Raw genomic sequence first — 16,908 nt, forward strand, 5'->3', positions numbered from 1 at the left:
AGCACTTTCGACTGCAGAGATTACTTTCCTCTGTGAGGTGTGCTGTGTGCAACGTGACAGTTAGTACGTAAACATTTTGTGACCAGTGGAAACCTCCTGTCAACTTTTTTTAACTGTTGGCTTTAGAAGAAATGAAAGGTGTGCTCTAATAACTTGATACCCTGAAAATGAAGTTCCCAAGAATTTAGTTTATCCCAAGAACTGTCTGTTTATATTTTACTAATTTATCCCAAGAATAATTCCCAATTATTTTCAGATAGAAATATGGCAGGAGGAAGGGTAGGATTAGAGTCTTGGCATGAACAGGGTCATGTGGTTACATTTCCCTCTGGGGATCATATTAAACCACCTACCTCACATAGGCCCAAATTCAGATTTGAAACGTCATCCACATGGTGTGCATGAAAAAATGTTCGTCATTCTGCCACTCGTCCAAAACCATAACCTCCATTCCCATCAGAAGTATTTGTGGTGCATCTGCTGGGATCTGTACAGTGCAGTTGAGGTTACTCTTGATATTTTAAGGAACCAAGATTACGAATATAGGCAGACATGATGATCACCCAGACACCCCTCAAGCATGGACTACGAGGACCTGAAGACAGAGAATACAAAAGCCAGCTGTGTACCAAGAAGTGATGTAGTTGGAGCTCAGCCACTGAGGTCATATGGGACTGTTGGTAGAAAAGCAAGGATGATCTCTCTCATGGCATGAGCTATAGAAATTGAGATGAGGGAGGAGCCAGGATGCGAAACCCTCGTGGTTCCTAGCCAGGCACCATGGAAGCCTGAACAGTGTCAGCTGGAACTTCGGATTCTCTGGATGTTCTGCACCTTGGTATCCTCTGTCCCTCTTCCTTCCATTTGCCTCTTCTGTTCATTGTCTCGCTCCTCATCTCTTAGCAATGTAAAGTTAGTTCAGAATTAGGGGTTGGCACATTGCTTTCCCTTCATTCGTGCCAAGGCCTCTGTTAATCTCCCGTGTGATGTTTAAGATGCTGAACTTGGATATGTGCGGGCACTGGGGCATGAACTCACCGTCGAGTCTGAGCACGCGTGCCCCAGGCTGTTGTATTAGCGGCGGCCTTGAACGGCACGAATGAGTACACATAGCTGGCAGCAGACCGAAATGCGAGAACCTCCTTTCCTTTACTGGTGGATGTAACAACTTCGGGCCAAAATCATCAGGTGGGGATTTGGAGTAAAATGGATGTGTACGGTGAGGAGCAACCCAGGTATACCACATCCTGCCCCAGCTCTGGAGCAGGTTCGCATCTTACTGTCTCCTGGGCCATTATCCCAGGAGGAAAAATGTTTGTTTTTTCCCTTCATCCCACTCTCTACAACACTTTTCCAGCTTAGCTTCCAGCTTTCTCTATACTGACCCTACAGGGGAGAGGTGGTCCTTTTAGAAGCTCTTTGCAGTAGGAGATGTTGCTGGTAGAGTTTTGTGAGACTTGACGTTCCAGCCGACGGTTCTTCCTTCCCTGGGCTCTGGGCTGCCCAGGTTACAGGAACTGTGGTAGTGCCCTCCCTCTTTCCACCTTGGGGCCTGTCTCATCTCCATCTGTTGCCGTCATGGTCCCGCTGCCTCCTCCCCAGTTCTGCTCTTACTCCTTTTTCCCCTCCTACCACTGACGACACCTACCTTAGACTCTTACGGAATTCTGCTTTGTCCCCCTTTCGTTAAGATCAGCACAGTTCAGTGCTACGCAGACTTATGTGTGATTTAACTTCTCTTTTAAAGTCCTTAAAATCGATGTTTTATTGGAATTTGGGCAACTCCGGGAGTCTCCAGAGGTAGTTACCTTTTTTGAGGATTTGTTTTTAACCCCAGAATGGCACAGTCATGGATTCTGTTGGTGTCCATGAGAGACTAAGATTTATGATACTTGTTGGTACAACAAAATGTTAAACGGACATCGTGATTTCCTCTCCTGTATTTTCTAAAGCTCGAAAGACCAAAGTCTTTGGTATCTCAAATTACCAAATCAAATAATCTGCAGATACTTCTTGTTGAGCGGCTCGTGCACATCCTTTTTAGTCTGTAAATGGTTACTACGTTAATTAATTCATTTGGGAGATAACCATTAAATACCATTTAGTAGTGATTGGGGTATACAGAGGCAAGCAAGATAGACAGTCCCTGCTCTCATGAGCTTATAGCTTGCTGTCCAATAGGTGAAGAATATGGGGCAGTATAACTTAGGGTGATGTGAAATGACAGAGGTCCCTGAGGACTGGATGAGGAACTTTTAGACTTGTTTTGATAGGAAATTAACAGCTTGCTGGGATTTTAAATCAAGAGATACAAAAATTCCTTTTTTAGAGTCTTTCAACAAATAATTATCAAACATTATTTGCAAATCATTGAAAGGATATCAGAAGTACGTATAGTGCCTATTTTAAGACCTTAGGACCTAGCCAAGACAAGGCATACAGACAGACAATGACAGGTGGCAAGAGTCAAATACACAGTGCGGAGAAGCACCTTAGGAACAGAAGAGGGGAAAGATCATTTAGTTCAATTCAGCATATAGGAACTGAACACCTATTATGTGTAAGCTCTGTGCTTGGAGTTGGGGATATGAACGTCAGCTAGGTAAGTCCCTGATTGTTAGTAGCTCATAACTTGCCTTAAATGGTTTAATATACTATCCCAGATCAGCACAAACAAATACTAAGGAAGATGGTATTTAATTTTGCTGGGGATGGGGCAGGATGTTGACAGGGCTTCATGGGAGGCATGTTCACACTTGGGTGTGACAGGTGTTGAAGGATCAGTAGCAGTCATCTGGCACATAAGGGGAGGAGGGCATTGTAGGCAAAGTAGCATCTTGAGCCAATTCATAAAGATGTGAAATAGCTTAGTATATTAGGGGCAGTACAGTAATTCAATAAGGGACGGAGGGATAAATTCCAAAGGTGAAGGACGCGGTGGGAGATGGGGCATGAGTGACAGAGTTGTGTTTTAGAAATCATCCTGATGACATAGATTGGGGTGGGGTGAGGCTGGAACCAGTTAGGATACTCTTATAAATATTCCAGATGAAAGACAACGAGGATCTAGATCTAAGGCTATGACGGTGGGATGGGGCCAAAGGAAACAGATCTGAGAGAGACATAAGGAATTGTCCATAGACTTGGTGACTAACCAGGTGTGAAAGTTGTAGGGGAGAGCCAGGAATTGAGTGTGAGGAGCATGGGAGGAAGAATAAGCTCATGGTGAAAGGTTGGTTAAAAGTTCATTTTGGGCCTGAGAAGCCTATAGGACATAAAGGAGCAAACATCTAGCTACAGCTGGAGCTAAGGAGTTTGGGACTGGAGATAAGTTAGGGAGTCACCAACATGTAAGGGTGCTTAAAATCTTGGAAATGGATGCGATCACCCGTGGAACAGGTCTAGCGCAGGAAAGTATGGGCTAGGTAGTCAGGGAAGTTCTGGAATGAGTGCTAAAGAACTGGCAGGTTGGAATTCTGTAGTGTTCAGGACGTATCAAGCCAAGTAGGAGGGTTCATATAGAGAAATTAAGGAGCATATGAAACCAGGTTATGGGGGAACCTAGAATTGTGGCTAAGGATTTTTTTTTCCCCCTTGAAAAAAGAATTTCAAAGGAACATAGTATCTTAGGGTGATTGATTTGGTGGCGGTGCTCAGAATAGATTGGAAGAGGGGCCAGAAGTATGTGGGCTGGTTTAGATGGCATTTATTGAATGCCATCTCTAAGGTGATGGGGCCTTGAATGCAGCAGGAAAGGAAATGGGGGGTAAAATAAGAGTCAGTTCAAAGAAGGATCCACACAGGCCATGCCCAGAGATTGTAGCAAGTGGGAAGTAATTTTGCATCACAGTGAGGAGGATGCTGGGTTGTAGACAGGGCTGTAAGTCCAGGGATCATGTCTTGTTTTATCATTGTATCTCTGGCACCTGATACATATCATGCATTCAGTATCTCTTGAGTGGATAAATGGGTAGTATCGTTGATAGAAATGGAGGAGTCATAAGAAACACTAGACTTGGAAAGAAGGTGAGTTCTAGTTTGAACATGTGGGGCATTCCAAGTGGACATATCCAGCAGGTGACATGTGAGGGGATGTACCTAGAGCTACAGATTGCTTCAGCTCATCAAGTATTTAGAAACTGGGTACTATAGGAGGAATAAAGATGAGCAAGATACCTTGAAGGCTACAGAATGAGGTATAGGAAGAATATGCAAATTACCATGAAGCAGAAAATGTTAAGGCAAAAGTGGTTATAAAGTGTTATAAAGATCCAGGAAAAAGAGGGAAAAGCAGAAAAGTCTCCTTTGAGGAGGTGGGGTTTTGATGGGCAGAGGGAGGCAGGGGTAGGAAGGAAGAGGGGGTCTGAGGGCATGGTCCAGGCAGAGGGCCATGAACCAGGGCACTCAGGTGAGGCATGTCCGGGCAATGCCAGCTCACCAGGTTTAGCTCAAATGTGCAGGCTTTGTAGGAGACTGTATTATGTGGAAGAAGAAGTGAGTTGAGGGGGATGACAAAGATCCTGGTTGGATGGTCTTTCCCCTTGAACATCAGTGTCCTTTGCCTCAGGTCCTAGGGCATCTGCTTCCATGCAGCTGATGGAATCAGGAACTCCCTGTCTGCCATTCGAAAGGGCCCATTTGCTAAAATATTTTTTGGGGAAGGAAGAGGAAGCATGCATTTTGCTTGTGGCTTCTTTCTTTAGTGTCTAGCCCTCAGGCTCAGCCCACCTTGCCTGACTCCAGGAGATTGTGGAAAGAGGCTCTGAAAACTCACACTGTACTGGAGATTACCCAGGGTGAGCATTAATAGGAACATTCCTTAAGAGAGCAACCAAACGGTTTTTTCTTTACAGCCACAGGATCTTCAGGGAGAACAGGGATGGGGGAGAGAAGAGCGAATGAAGTCATTTCAGAATATTTATTTGCATATGTTATAAAAGATATTCCAAACGATTAAACATGTGAAACAGAAGACTACTGTATTCTGAGTATGTCCTCTATCCCTTTGAAACAGATGTGCAAACATCTCACATTCAGACCTGGGTGCACATTTTAGACTAAAATAAAACTTCTACACTTCATGTATTGCTCAAAGGATTAAAACGGAGTGGATGTATATTTTTGGCCACAAATAAGAGAAAGATAGGTTTTGTAGTCTAGAAGACTTTTTGTCTCTTAAGAGCTTTGGGACCTTCATTGGTAGGTAAACTAGGAGGCCCTGAACACACTGGTGTTTGAACGTTAACATGCATACTCTGGCTGGAATTTGGTCCCAGAGTAACGTCCAAATATGTTAGTTCTCAGATGACCTGAGTTTGTGGACTTGAGCCTAATATGACTGAGAGGAGCCTTGAAGGTACTGGCTGACTTGATTGGTTTCAGAACACAGAGTACTTTTATACATGCATTGAGAATTACTCCCATGAACAGATGAAATTCACTGAGTAAGTATATCGGGTACACTTGTGATGAACACTTCTTGAGCGTTTGCTATGTGCCAGACACATATTAAGAGCTCTACATAGATCATCTTATTTCATCTTCCCAGCAATCCTATAAGGTAGGCAGTTTTTCCTCCCCATTTTATAGATTTGGAAACTGAGGCATAGGTAGTTAAGTAGTGGTTCTGAGGTTGGAACCCTGGCAGAGCCCATGCTGACCGTTAAGTCTTAATCGCCAGACCAGATGGCCCGGCATATTTGTGAAACTGCCTTGGATTAGAAGTGGGAAGCTTATCCAAAACATGTATTTATCCTAGTCACCTCATAGGCCATTCCATGTGTAGGAAATGCTGTGGAACCAAAGACTCAAGATGGTATAAATTAGTTTACCTTTCAGCAGCTTCACAGTTTGAGAACCTTTGGATGTTTGTCTCCTTTCTGCTGAACAGAGCAGACCTTTCAACTTAGGTTTATGCCAAATATTCTCGATAATTAACGAAGCTGCTGGGGCCAATTCTAGGAAAAAATAACACTTTAGCATCCAAACTGATGCAATCTGCAATGCTGGCGCCTTTGCTGTGGTTCTTCTTACACAAAGCACCTTATTGACATCACAAAACCACTGCGGGGCTCCTGCTAGTCAGCAAAGGTGCAAAACCACCATGGGCCAGGGAGTTTGCCTCAGCTGAGAATAAAAGCCATGCAGACATACCAGCTGGGGCGAGTTGTTTCTTCTGTCCTTTAACTAGCTTGCAGGCCAGGATTCCTGCTGTGTGTGTGCAAGCAAATGCAGTTCTTGGCACTCTCCTGGGAAACACAGAGTTTTGGCTTTACACCCAATCTAACAAGAAAGAATTTTTTCCCCCCTCCAAACCATTGCCAGGGAGATGAATTCTCATCAGCCCCATATCCGGAGTGGAATCTGGAAAACCCAGTTCAGAACTTTTGAAGAAGCTGCTACAGAGTATTTTAACAACAGATCCTAAAATCTTTTTTTTTTTTTTTTTTAAAGATTTTATTTATTTGAGAGAGAGAATGGGAGAGAGAGCATGAAAGGGGGGAGGGTCAGAGGGAGAAGCAGACTTCCTGACTTGATCCTGGGACTCCAGGATCATGACCTGAACTGAAGGCAGTTGCTTAACCAGCTGAGCCACCCAGGCGCCCCCAGATCCTAAAATCTTAAAGGGCCATTGATACCCATGAAAGTGAAGCCTGAGAGGCCCTTTAAAAAAATGTGTGTTTGTAATGGATATCCAGTGTAGGAAAATAAAAAAATATTGTTTAAAAAAATAAAGCCCCTTCATGGAATCCCATTTTGTATACTAAATCTTGTTTAAGGTGGGAAGGAAAACAAATTGAAGAAACCACCTGGACGAATGTTGCTGTAAACTTGAGTTTTACAATGTTTAGAATGTTTAGGGAAGGTAACTTGTCCATACTTTTCTCCTTTATAAAATTGCTAATGCAATACAATCAGCACTGAAGAAAGTTAAACTGTGCACAGCCTTGCAGAAACTACATAGTTGTCAGATTTTCCTAAGATGGTAAGGCTTGTTTCTTGGTTCATGGCTGGTGTACCTAGCCACACTGCTGATCGTGGCCAGAATCAGGTGATACCTTTATCAAAATCTGTGTATGTGCTTTCTTTCCCAGACACCAAATGGATTGCTTCTGACCCCGAGTCCACTGCTATCCAGCATACATTTCTGGAGCAGCCTTAGTCCAGTTGCTCCACTGAGTCCTGCCCGGTTGCAAGGGCCAAACACGCTGTTCCAGGTGAGCATTTAGAAATGAATGTTTAAACATTGAGCTTCTAAGAGGTGTGTTTCCCCAATAAATACTGCAGAGGTAACAGAGTTCGACCCTACATTTGGTTAAAATGTTAAGTTCCCAAAGGGAGTTAATGGTGCTGCAAAACCCAGCCTTCAGAGGCAGATGTTTTCATCAAGGCAGAAATGGCATATTCATGTCAGGTATTGACAAATGGAACAATTAATTCTCGAAGTGCTTGGATATCTTCATTGACTATGAAAACTGGAAAGTTATTAAGGAAAAGGGACTTTAAAAAATTAGGCAACATATTGACATCACTTGAAATAAATTGAAAAAAATAGTGAAGAATGTCCATACTGTAATAGAAAAGTTATTTGTATAATTCTATGAATCATAATCAAGTTCTCCTTGTTCCATAATAAGAAAGGAGCGTCCAGGGCATTTGGTTAAAAACTCTTAGCTGCTTTATCTTGCACAGCTCCTGTTACTAGGTAGGTACATTTATTATTCATTCACACACTAGAATCTTGCAGTAGCACTGCTTGCGATCATGTGGTAATCAGTATTTCTTCTTTGAGACGCAAAAACTGTTCCTCACAAAGATGTTACTAAGAGAAAAATAGGAAGGGTCCTAGGGACAGGAGTGAAGCAAAACTGGGGCAAGTGAAAACCCCCTCTAACTCTAGCCTGTCTCATCCACCCCGAATCCCATGCCTGCCCTCCAGTGTGGCTCACCCAAGCTAGTTGTTCTTTTGTTCCTGTTGCATCTAGCACTGACCACTTTGTATTATGATGGCTTGTTCACCTGGCAGTCTCCTCCACTAGACTGTGGGTCCTCAAGAGGCCAGAACTACATCTTGTTTCTTGTTTACTGTGGTGCCCATCCCCCCACCCCATGTCTGGCCATATTGCTTGGCATACAAATAATGCTTAGTAATTATCACTGACTAAATGAGTGGGTACCTAAGAATTCACCAAGGAATTGGGGCACCTGGCTGGCTCAGTTTGTAGTGCACGTGACTCTTTTTTTTTTTTTTGAAAGATTTTATTTGACAGAGAGACACAGCGAGAGAGGGAACACAAGCAGGGGGAGTGGGAGAGGGAGAAGCAGGCTTCCCGCTGAGCAGGGAGCTAGATGTGGGGCTCGATCCCAGGACCCCGGGATCATGACCTGAGCCGAAGGCAGACGCTTAACGACTGAGCCACCCAGGCGCCGAGAGCACGTGACTCTTGATCACAGGGTCGTGAGTTCGAGCCCCACGTTGGTTGTAGAGGTTACTTTAAAAAAAAAACAAAACAAAATTAAATATTTAAGAACCTAAGTGTTAAAAAGATCAGTTCTCTGTGCTTTTTTGAGTTGGTGATTTTGCTCGTAAAGGTTGGTATTGACCTCCTCTGTGCAAGGAGCTATACATGCTGGGATTTAGGGTCTCGGAAGAAGGGTAGAGCTAAAGAGGTTTTGATTGCTATCTTGCTTCTCTGGTTCCTAGTAAGGTTGAGGTAGGGTTGTCATGATGTGACTGTGTATCCCTAGGTAATCAGGTTTCTCTTCTGGCCCATCTTCTGATCACAAGAAAATTGAGCTATGGTCATGCACAGCCAACATGTTCTCAGCCCTTTAAACTCCGGCAGGGAAGTAAAAACTAGAAGCAGTGAGCAATGTAGTACTAGGAAAAGTTATAGGTTAGTATTCTCTTGGTGGAGAGCTGAAAGACCTTATTTCCTCACAGTATTCACAATGGAGCAGCAGTATTCTAGTATTAGAGCTCCTGAGGAGAGCAGTTATTTGGTGCCATGTGTACGGTAAGCTCCATGGGCACAGGGACTGCAATATTACTTTAGTTCTAGAATCTAACAAGGTCTCTGGAAGGTTCACTAGATATTTGTGAATAAAGAATGGAATCTCACTTCCCTCCTCACTGGGAATTCTGCCACCTGATTGGTACAAGGCTTGCTGATCTCTCAAGGAAGCCATGGAGAACTGCTGTTAGGGAGTTCTTTGGGATCCCTTGCCGTGGATACTAAACCTTTTCCAGCCTATCACTCCTCACAGTAGTGGTTCGTGTCCATAGTGATGGTGCACATTAGCAGGATATTCGGAGCTCTGGGTGTTGGACACACATACCCTTTTCTCTTCAGTCACTACTGTAGACCAGTGGCTCTCAAAGGTAACGTGTAAAAGAATCACCTTGGACGGTGTGTTAAAAGATTTTGCTGGGCCCCAACCCCAGAGTTTCTGATTTAGAAGGTGTGGGATGGGGCCTGATTATAACATTTCTTCAAGATCCTAGTGTTGCTGTTACTCCAGGAATCTACTTTGAGAACCACAGCAGACCAGTGGTTCCTAATTTATAACTAGAATTCTTCAGAAGAAATTGCTGCATTTAAAGACCACCTACTCAGAATTTTAATTTCACAATGTACCTGTCCTCTCTACCAGAGCCATTCAAAAACAACAACAAAACCACAAATGGGAGGTAGGAATGGGGAAAACAATCATGTTTAGATGGTTGTTGGCAGGGTCCTCTTTCTGTGACTGGGGTCCTTGAAACTAAGGAAAAACAACTTTGTACCTTTTAAAATATTACTCTTCCTATGTAAGAGCAGTTGTGATAGAAGTTGAAACTAGCAGTTTTGAAAATAGTAAATAAAACATGGTAAGAGGAATATTCAAAATTCAGATTATCAGCAGTGCCCCTTTTGAACTAATAATTTTCTTTAAAAATAAACCTTTCATATATACTACACATGGAGGAAGAAAAGAAATACATTTGGGCTACAATAAGTTTTAAATGATGCTGGCAAATTTCCTGTTGTCAGGATTGAAAAGTAGATCAGAATCCTTTCGATAAACAGTTGACAGAGCTGAGGAGTTTTTGCACAGAAGGTCCACTGATGTAATTACTGTGGCAAGTTACAGCAGATATTGAAGAATTTAAGGGAAGGAGAGAGAAGATATTAGTGCCTTTCTGGAAGAGGTGTATTTAAAAATTAAATGAGATTGGTCTGAACAGTTTGGCATTTTGAGCTTATCTACAGGGTGTCCGTTCCACTTCTGAAACAGATTTTCATCAAATTTGGCATAGGTACAGATAATATCTTGAAACAAGGCAGGATTAAGTTTTTTTTTTTTAAGATTTTATTTATTTACTTGACAGAGAGCCAGAGAGCACAAGCAGGGTGAATGGCAGAGGGAGAAGGAGGCTCCCCACTGAGCAGGGAGCTCTCCGTGGGGCTCAATCCCAGGACCCTAGGATCATGACCTGACCTGAAGGCAGACACCCAACCAACTGAGGCACCCAGAATTAAGTTTTCAATTGAGGATGTTTTCTGAATGTTAATTCAACAAATCTAACCCAGAAAATATTTGCAATGCTCTGTTATCAGGGACTGTAGGGGAATATACACTATGGGAATAATAGATATATAAACAAAAGGTTATAGGAACCCAACAGGGAATAGCTTTCTAGTAGGGACTAGATGAAGGCTCCGCTGGAAGAAGTGGCACCTGAGCTGGGAAGAAAGGACAGGATTTTGGCAGAGAGAAAAGCACCTTCTAGATAATCTCCATGATTTGGATATGCAAGTACATAGTCTGTCCAGGAAGGGACTGGGTGATTAGAAAAGCAGCTGTAGGTCTTGAATGCTATGCTCAGGGTTTTCCACCTTAGTCTCTTGACAACCATGGAAGGTTTTCTAAGCTGGATATAAAAGAACAGATTTAATTATACTATTTTTTTAGATTTTTAAATTTGAGAGAGGAAGAAGCAGACTCCCCACTGAGCAGGGGGCCTGACACACCTTGGGATCATGACCTGAGCAGAAAGCAGATGCTTAACCGACTGAGCCACCTGGGCACCCCTAAAATCTCTATTTATTTTAGGAAGATATTGCTGACACCAGTGTGGAGGAAGGACTGAAGAGAAAGCAGAAAGTATAAGGTGCAGGAAGATATGAGGAATATTTATACTACTGCAAATACTGAGGGAAAAATCATCTTTTAGAATAGTAGAAATAGGAATATATTTAGAAGCTATTCCAGAGGTAAAATTGAGAGAAAGACTTTTAGTTGGGTTTGAGGAGTAAGAGGTAGTGAAAATTAGGAAGAGGCAAAGATTACTTATGTGATTAAAAGACTAGAAATACTATAAGTAAGAAGTTAACATTTATTGAGGGCTACTGTATGCTAGACGTTGTTCAAAGCACTTTTCATGGCTTCTCATTTAATACAGTTGACCCTTGAACAATGTGGGGATTCGGGGTGCTGACCTCCCCCTTACAGTTGAAAATCCAAGTATAACTTTTGACTCTTCAAAAACTTAATTACTAATAGCCTAATGTTGACTGGAAACCTTTCTGATAACAGTTAATTAACACACATTTTGCATGTTATATGTATTATTATGCTGTATTCTTATAATAAAGTAAGCTAGGGAAAAGAAAATCGCAAGGAAAATGTATTTGTAGTACTATACTGTGTTTATTGAAAAAAATCTGCACATCTGTGTTGCTCAAGAGTCAACTGTACTCCCAATAGTTCTTTTTGAAAAGATAAGGAAACTAAGGCCCAGAGATGTTGCTCAGTTTACCCAAGACCACATGTTAGTAAGTGGCAGAGCCCTGACTGAAGTTTAGAGTCCTGCTCATATCACCACTCTCACTGACTTAAGAGTGAACACGGAATAGCAGGTTTTTGGTGAAGATGCATTGATGGGGACATCTAGCTGACAGCAGGAAAGGATTGTTGACTCCAGTATAGGAGAAAGGAAGGCTGAAAACAAAACTTTGGGGGGAATGTTGCAACTTAAGCGAGTGAAGGTGGGGAGTCAATAAAGATGAAACAGGCCAGAAAAGCCAGGCAAGAGAAACTACAACCGAGTGTATAGAAATAAAGAGCAGAGGGCAGAAATATCAATAATATACTTTTTAAAACAGGAAGATTAACAAAACCAAAAGCTGCTTCTTTTGAAAACACCAATAAGATGGACAAAAAATGAGAAAAGATTGCAAATAAGCTAAGAGAATGAAAATTCAAAACCTGCTCTTCATTCTGTGTTCACTCTTAAGTCAATGGGAATAGTAGTTAGGAGCGTGGATCTTAAAAGAGTATAAACTATATGCAAATAGATTTGATAACCCAGTTGAAATGGATAAAATTCTACAAACAATTGAAGTTCCAAAGTGTCAGAAAAGAAACAAAAACCTTGAATATGCCAATGACCATTAAAGAAACTGAAATAGTATTTAAAGAGCACACTCACACCAAGCCCTGCCAAAAATAAGTTGGGCAATTTGGTACAAAAAGCGCAGGATCTGTCAGAGTTTAAAACTTGGCTTTACTGCCTACTAGTCTTTAACCAATCAGAACTTACTTGAATTCTGTTTTCTATAAAATGGGGATAACCAAACTTACTTTACAGGCTTCTAGATACCAACTGAAATGACAACCACTGATAAACTGGAAGGCACTACACATAACAGTTATTGAAATAGTTTGAAAATTGAAAAAATATATTCTGTATTTATTGTACTTCTAACTTGTGCTAGGCTCTGTAGTTTGATATTTAGTGTTGAAATTGAATATTAACTTATCTAAATAGAAATTAAACTGGAAGATAGCCCAGGAGAACATTTTGACACATATCAATCTAGACAACAAAAATCTAGTTGTGAATAGTAATGTATTAAAAGGAGGTCTTTAATTATTCTTGTTGAGTTGGGAGTATAGTGTGGTATTTTTTTAGACCTGAAAGTTATCAAAGCATATACTTTTATCCCATTTATCATCTTATTTACCCACACTACAGAAATTAACTTTACTCTTTGTTTTGTCACTTAAAGGTGATCTATTAAGTTTGGTATTATCATTGTAATTAAAAAAAATATTTCCTCAGCTCCAAGATACATTCTTGCTTTCTAAATCTTTTAAGCTAAAACATTCTTCATTTTTAGCAGTTACTAAGAAGCATTTTTTATACTCTGGAAAAACAATGGCCATTTTCAAAATACAGTATTAGAAATTTTACATGTGAATCAGTAGAGTCAGTTGTCTGTGGTTTTCAAAATTACTTTAAGCAAATCAGCATTCTAAGTAGCTTGGAACCTTTTAAAAGGAGTATTTGAACATGCTTTAGCACCACAGGTACATTTTTTTCTAGTGGCTAGGCATATAAAATAGGGACATTTTCTGGGCCTTCTCCCTTGTTTGCTATATGTAATCTTGATCTCATTCTGTAAAATAATTTGCAACCCCTCTGTCCCAAGGGTGATCCACTATGGTCTGTCTAGGAATGTAAAGAATTCAAGTTTGTCCCAATGGGTCTGCAATAATTATTTTAAAAATCTTCTGTCCCCTACAGTTTCCAACACTGCTTAACGGCCACATGCCAGTGCCAATCCCCAGTCTGGATAGAGCTGCTTCTCCAGTACTGCTTTCTTCGAACTCTCAGAAATCCTGATGACATCTGGCCACAGTTAAAGACTTATTAACTGATGAAATAAATTTGTCCCCATGGGCTAGTTTACCTGTGTCATGAGAAGGACGTTGTGAAACCCTGTTAATTTGGTTTGCACTTTTCATAACATGGATGGTCTAGATTTATGTTAGCATTTTTAAAACCTTTTTTTATATTCAAGTATATATGAAGATCTGTTTGGCATTAAGTGATTTTTTAATGTTTTTGTTTTTATATCCTCTTAGCTCTTAAGTGTTGAACACTGTTGACAGTGAAGAACTTTTCTTAATGGTTTTCAGTGTAACTAATAAGGATGTGAAGCTTTTCTTTCTAATTCCGCATATGCTGAACTATGCTTATAGACACTATAACCAGCTGTGCCTTCCTTTGCATTTAGTTTTATGTAAATGGTTTATATATTTTTTAGTATTAAGAGAAAATGTTTGGAAGACAAAAATTAGTATCAAACAGCTCTCTAGTAGAATCATTATTTTTCACAAGTAGGCAAAATGAAAGCTTATTCATATTTTTCTTTTTCGCTTTCAATTGTATAATTGCCTTAGAACCTCTTTTGAACTGAAGTTCAGTAAATGTCCAATTTCATGTTTTTATAAAAGAAACTAAGCCATATTTAGAAAATAAACATTCACAAAAGAAAATGTTCTAAAGTGCATTTTTTAAAAAATGAAGTTTGAAAGGCTAGCCACCTAGCTGTTTACAATCTTTTAGACTCCTCCCAAACAAAAACCTGAGATGGAAATCTACATCAAGTTCATTCTACCCATTCCCTTGGAATATATCCTATGTAAGCATATCCTTATTTCAAAAAATTAGCTGTGGTTCTCCCAGTTTTCCATAGTGAATCACACCCCTGATACATTTCCTGTATCATCATGAGTTAGGGTTTCACTAAACCCCTAGAACTATAATTAACATTTAAACATCCTATGGTTAGAAAGAGGCTCACAGACTGGTTGATGAACACAACAATTCTGTAACATCAGGTATCTTCAGGTGTGTAAGGCATAGCCTTGTTTGTGGAAACAGAGGTAGGATACACTGCTCTATGTATTAACTAAGTTTATGGTGAGAATGAAGGAAATTGGATATAAGAAATATATAACTCTTCAGGAACCTCATTGTGGAACTGAACTACATTTGGAGCACTCAGCAGTAAATTCTTTTGCGTAGTGTAAAGCAGTGGTAACAGAAACAGCAGGGGCCACTCTTAAGGCATTGTTCTGTACATGAAGTAGGAAAGTTGTAATGTGAAGAGAACTGGAAAGTGCCCAGTGCTTTCAAGATCAGATTATCATCCTTAACTGTAAGTAACAAACCAATTTGAAATGTGGCCAAATAACTGATTCCACAGTAGGTGTTAAATGGCAAGATTATGAAAAAGGGGTAAAAAACAAAGCTTGTAAAAGCAAACATCTCTTGAATTTTCAAAGAATCTAAAACTTTGTTATAATGCTTAAAATCTTGAGATTTTTCCATTGGAATTAAGTGTGTCTGTGTATGGGGATGTACAAATCTCTAATATACACTTTTGGATATAAAGTAAATTCCAAAATCCAGACACTACTGTCACTTCCACATAAACTGAGGATAATTCTGTACTAAAATAAAATAGCTGGTACAGGGAACTGATATTTACCAAACATGAAATGTTAAAGGTAGAGGGGGCCTTTGAGAATGCTTCTTACCACGGTTTCCAGATAAGGCAAGTACACAGAAGCAACTGGGAGTTGCCTAAGGTCACACAGCTCATTAAAGGTAGAACAATGATTGGTGCTCACTCCAGTTCTATTTTCCCATGCCTAACTATAAGTAACTACTGGCCCAAATCTGTTAGGTAGAAAAAAACAGATAAACCCAAGGAAGTTAATCAATGTACAAAAATCTCAACCCAAAATATTTTTAAATGTATATGCTGATTGGAAATACTCTAATGACTATAAATCCGATTCTTGTATTTCCTTCCTTGAAATACTATGATTGACATACATTCTAGCTCCATTTTTAGAAATGGAAAAACGCCATACATTTTATGGATCAAAAAACTCACTAGGACACAGATACAGAACTGGAGGTATTGAAGTATAACTCTTATAGCTCTGCCTCATTGTGTGTGTGTGTGTGTGTGTGTGTGTTTTAACAATTTTAGTCAGAAAATAGGTTTCAAAGGACATTAAATAACTTTTTTTCCTTTTTATATGTCTGTTTCATCAGTGTTAATCTGCTATGGCTAAGGTTTTATAGAACTATAACCTAAACGTTGTTCTCTTTGTACACATCTTTTCTATGATGCATATCTTCATTCACGTTCATATATGTATCAATTTTATTATATTATTTTTGTTCAATAAATACTTTGTGATAAAAGGTGTGAGGAGGCAAGTGGGTTGGTTTACTTCCATTTACTTGGGATGATCCAAATTTTACTTCTCTATATGGGTACAAGTTGGAAAATAAGTCTTGTCATCTAGCCTTAAATATGATACATCAAAACATATATATATATGTTTATATATATATATATATATATGTTTATATATATATATATATAATCTGCTTTAAAAAGATATTTAAGGAAACAGAATTACTGAGGTTGACTTAGGGGAGGGGGTGGGGGGAGAATGGGTTTGAAAAGTGGTCCTCTGATCTTTTAAATCTTAAGGTCTATCAGTCATTCTATATTGAAATAGGGGTAGGTAAGGAGAAAGAGAAGAAACAAATTATCATTTATTCTTTCAGCTGCAACTAACACCATACTCAATGGTAAAAGACTGAAAGTGTTTTCCCTAATATAAAGAACATGTTGCCAATTCTACTTCAACAACAGGACTGAAAGTCCTAACCAAAGTAATTAGGCAAAAAATAAATAAATAAAAGAAATTCAAATAATAAAGTAAAGCTATCTCTATTCATAGATGACATGGTCTTATATGTAGAAAACCTTAAAGAATCCACAAAAAAAGTTAATAAAGTCAGCAAAATTATAGGATACAAAATCAACACAAAAATCATTTCTATTTCTACACACTAGCAAATGAAAAACTCAAAAAAGAAATTTAGAAAATAATTCCACCTACAATAACATCAAAAAGAATAAAATACTTAGGAATGAATTTAAGGGGGCACAAGACTTGTACACTGAAAAACTACAAAACATTGCTAAAAAAAATTAAAGCTATCCTGCATTCATGGACTGGAAATCCCAATACTCACAAAGAATC

At 39.7% G+C, this 16,908-nt stretch overlaps 1 protein-coding gene across 4 annotated transcripts in view; it reads left to right on the forward strand.

Moving 5' to 3' along the window:
• The window catches only part of ELK3 (ETS transcription factor ELK3), a 70,931-nt gene extending 54,873 nt beyond the window's left edge, over positions 1-16,058 (forward strand). For all 4 annotated transcript variants that reach the window (XR_013449317.1, XM_036085858.2, XM_078076436.1 and 1 more), the window contains 2 exons: positions 7,095-7,217; positions 13,574-16,058. Coding sequence is in view for 3 of the 4 variants with exons in the window: in XM_036085858.2 (XP_035941751.1) it covers positions 7,095-7,217; positions 13,574-13,672 (222 nt within the window). In the remaining variant the exon portion in view is untranslated. The remainder of the gene's footprint in view (positions 1-7,094; positions 7,218-13,573) is intronic.
• Positions 16,059-16,908: the final 850 nt, after the last annotated feature.

Source organism: Halichoerus grypus, chromosome 6 (genome assembly GCF_964656455.1).
Source record: "Halichoerus grypus chromosome 6, mHalGry1.hap1.1, whole genome shotgun sequence".
Taxonomy (NCBI): domain Eukaryota; kingdom Metazoa; phylum Chordata; class Mammalia; order Carnivora; family Phocidae; genus Halichoerus; species Halichoerus grypus.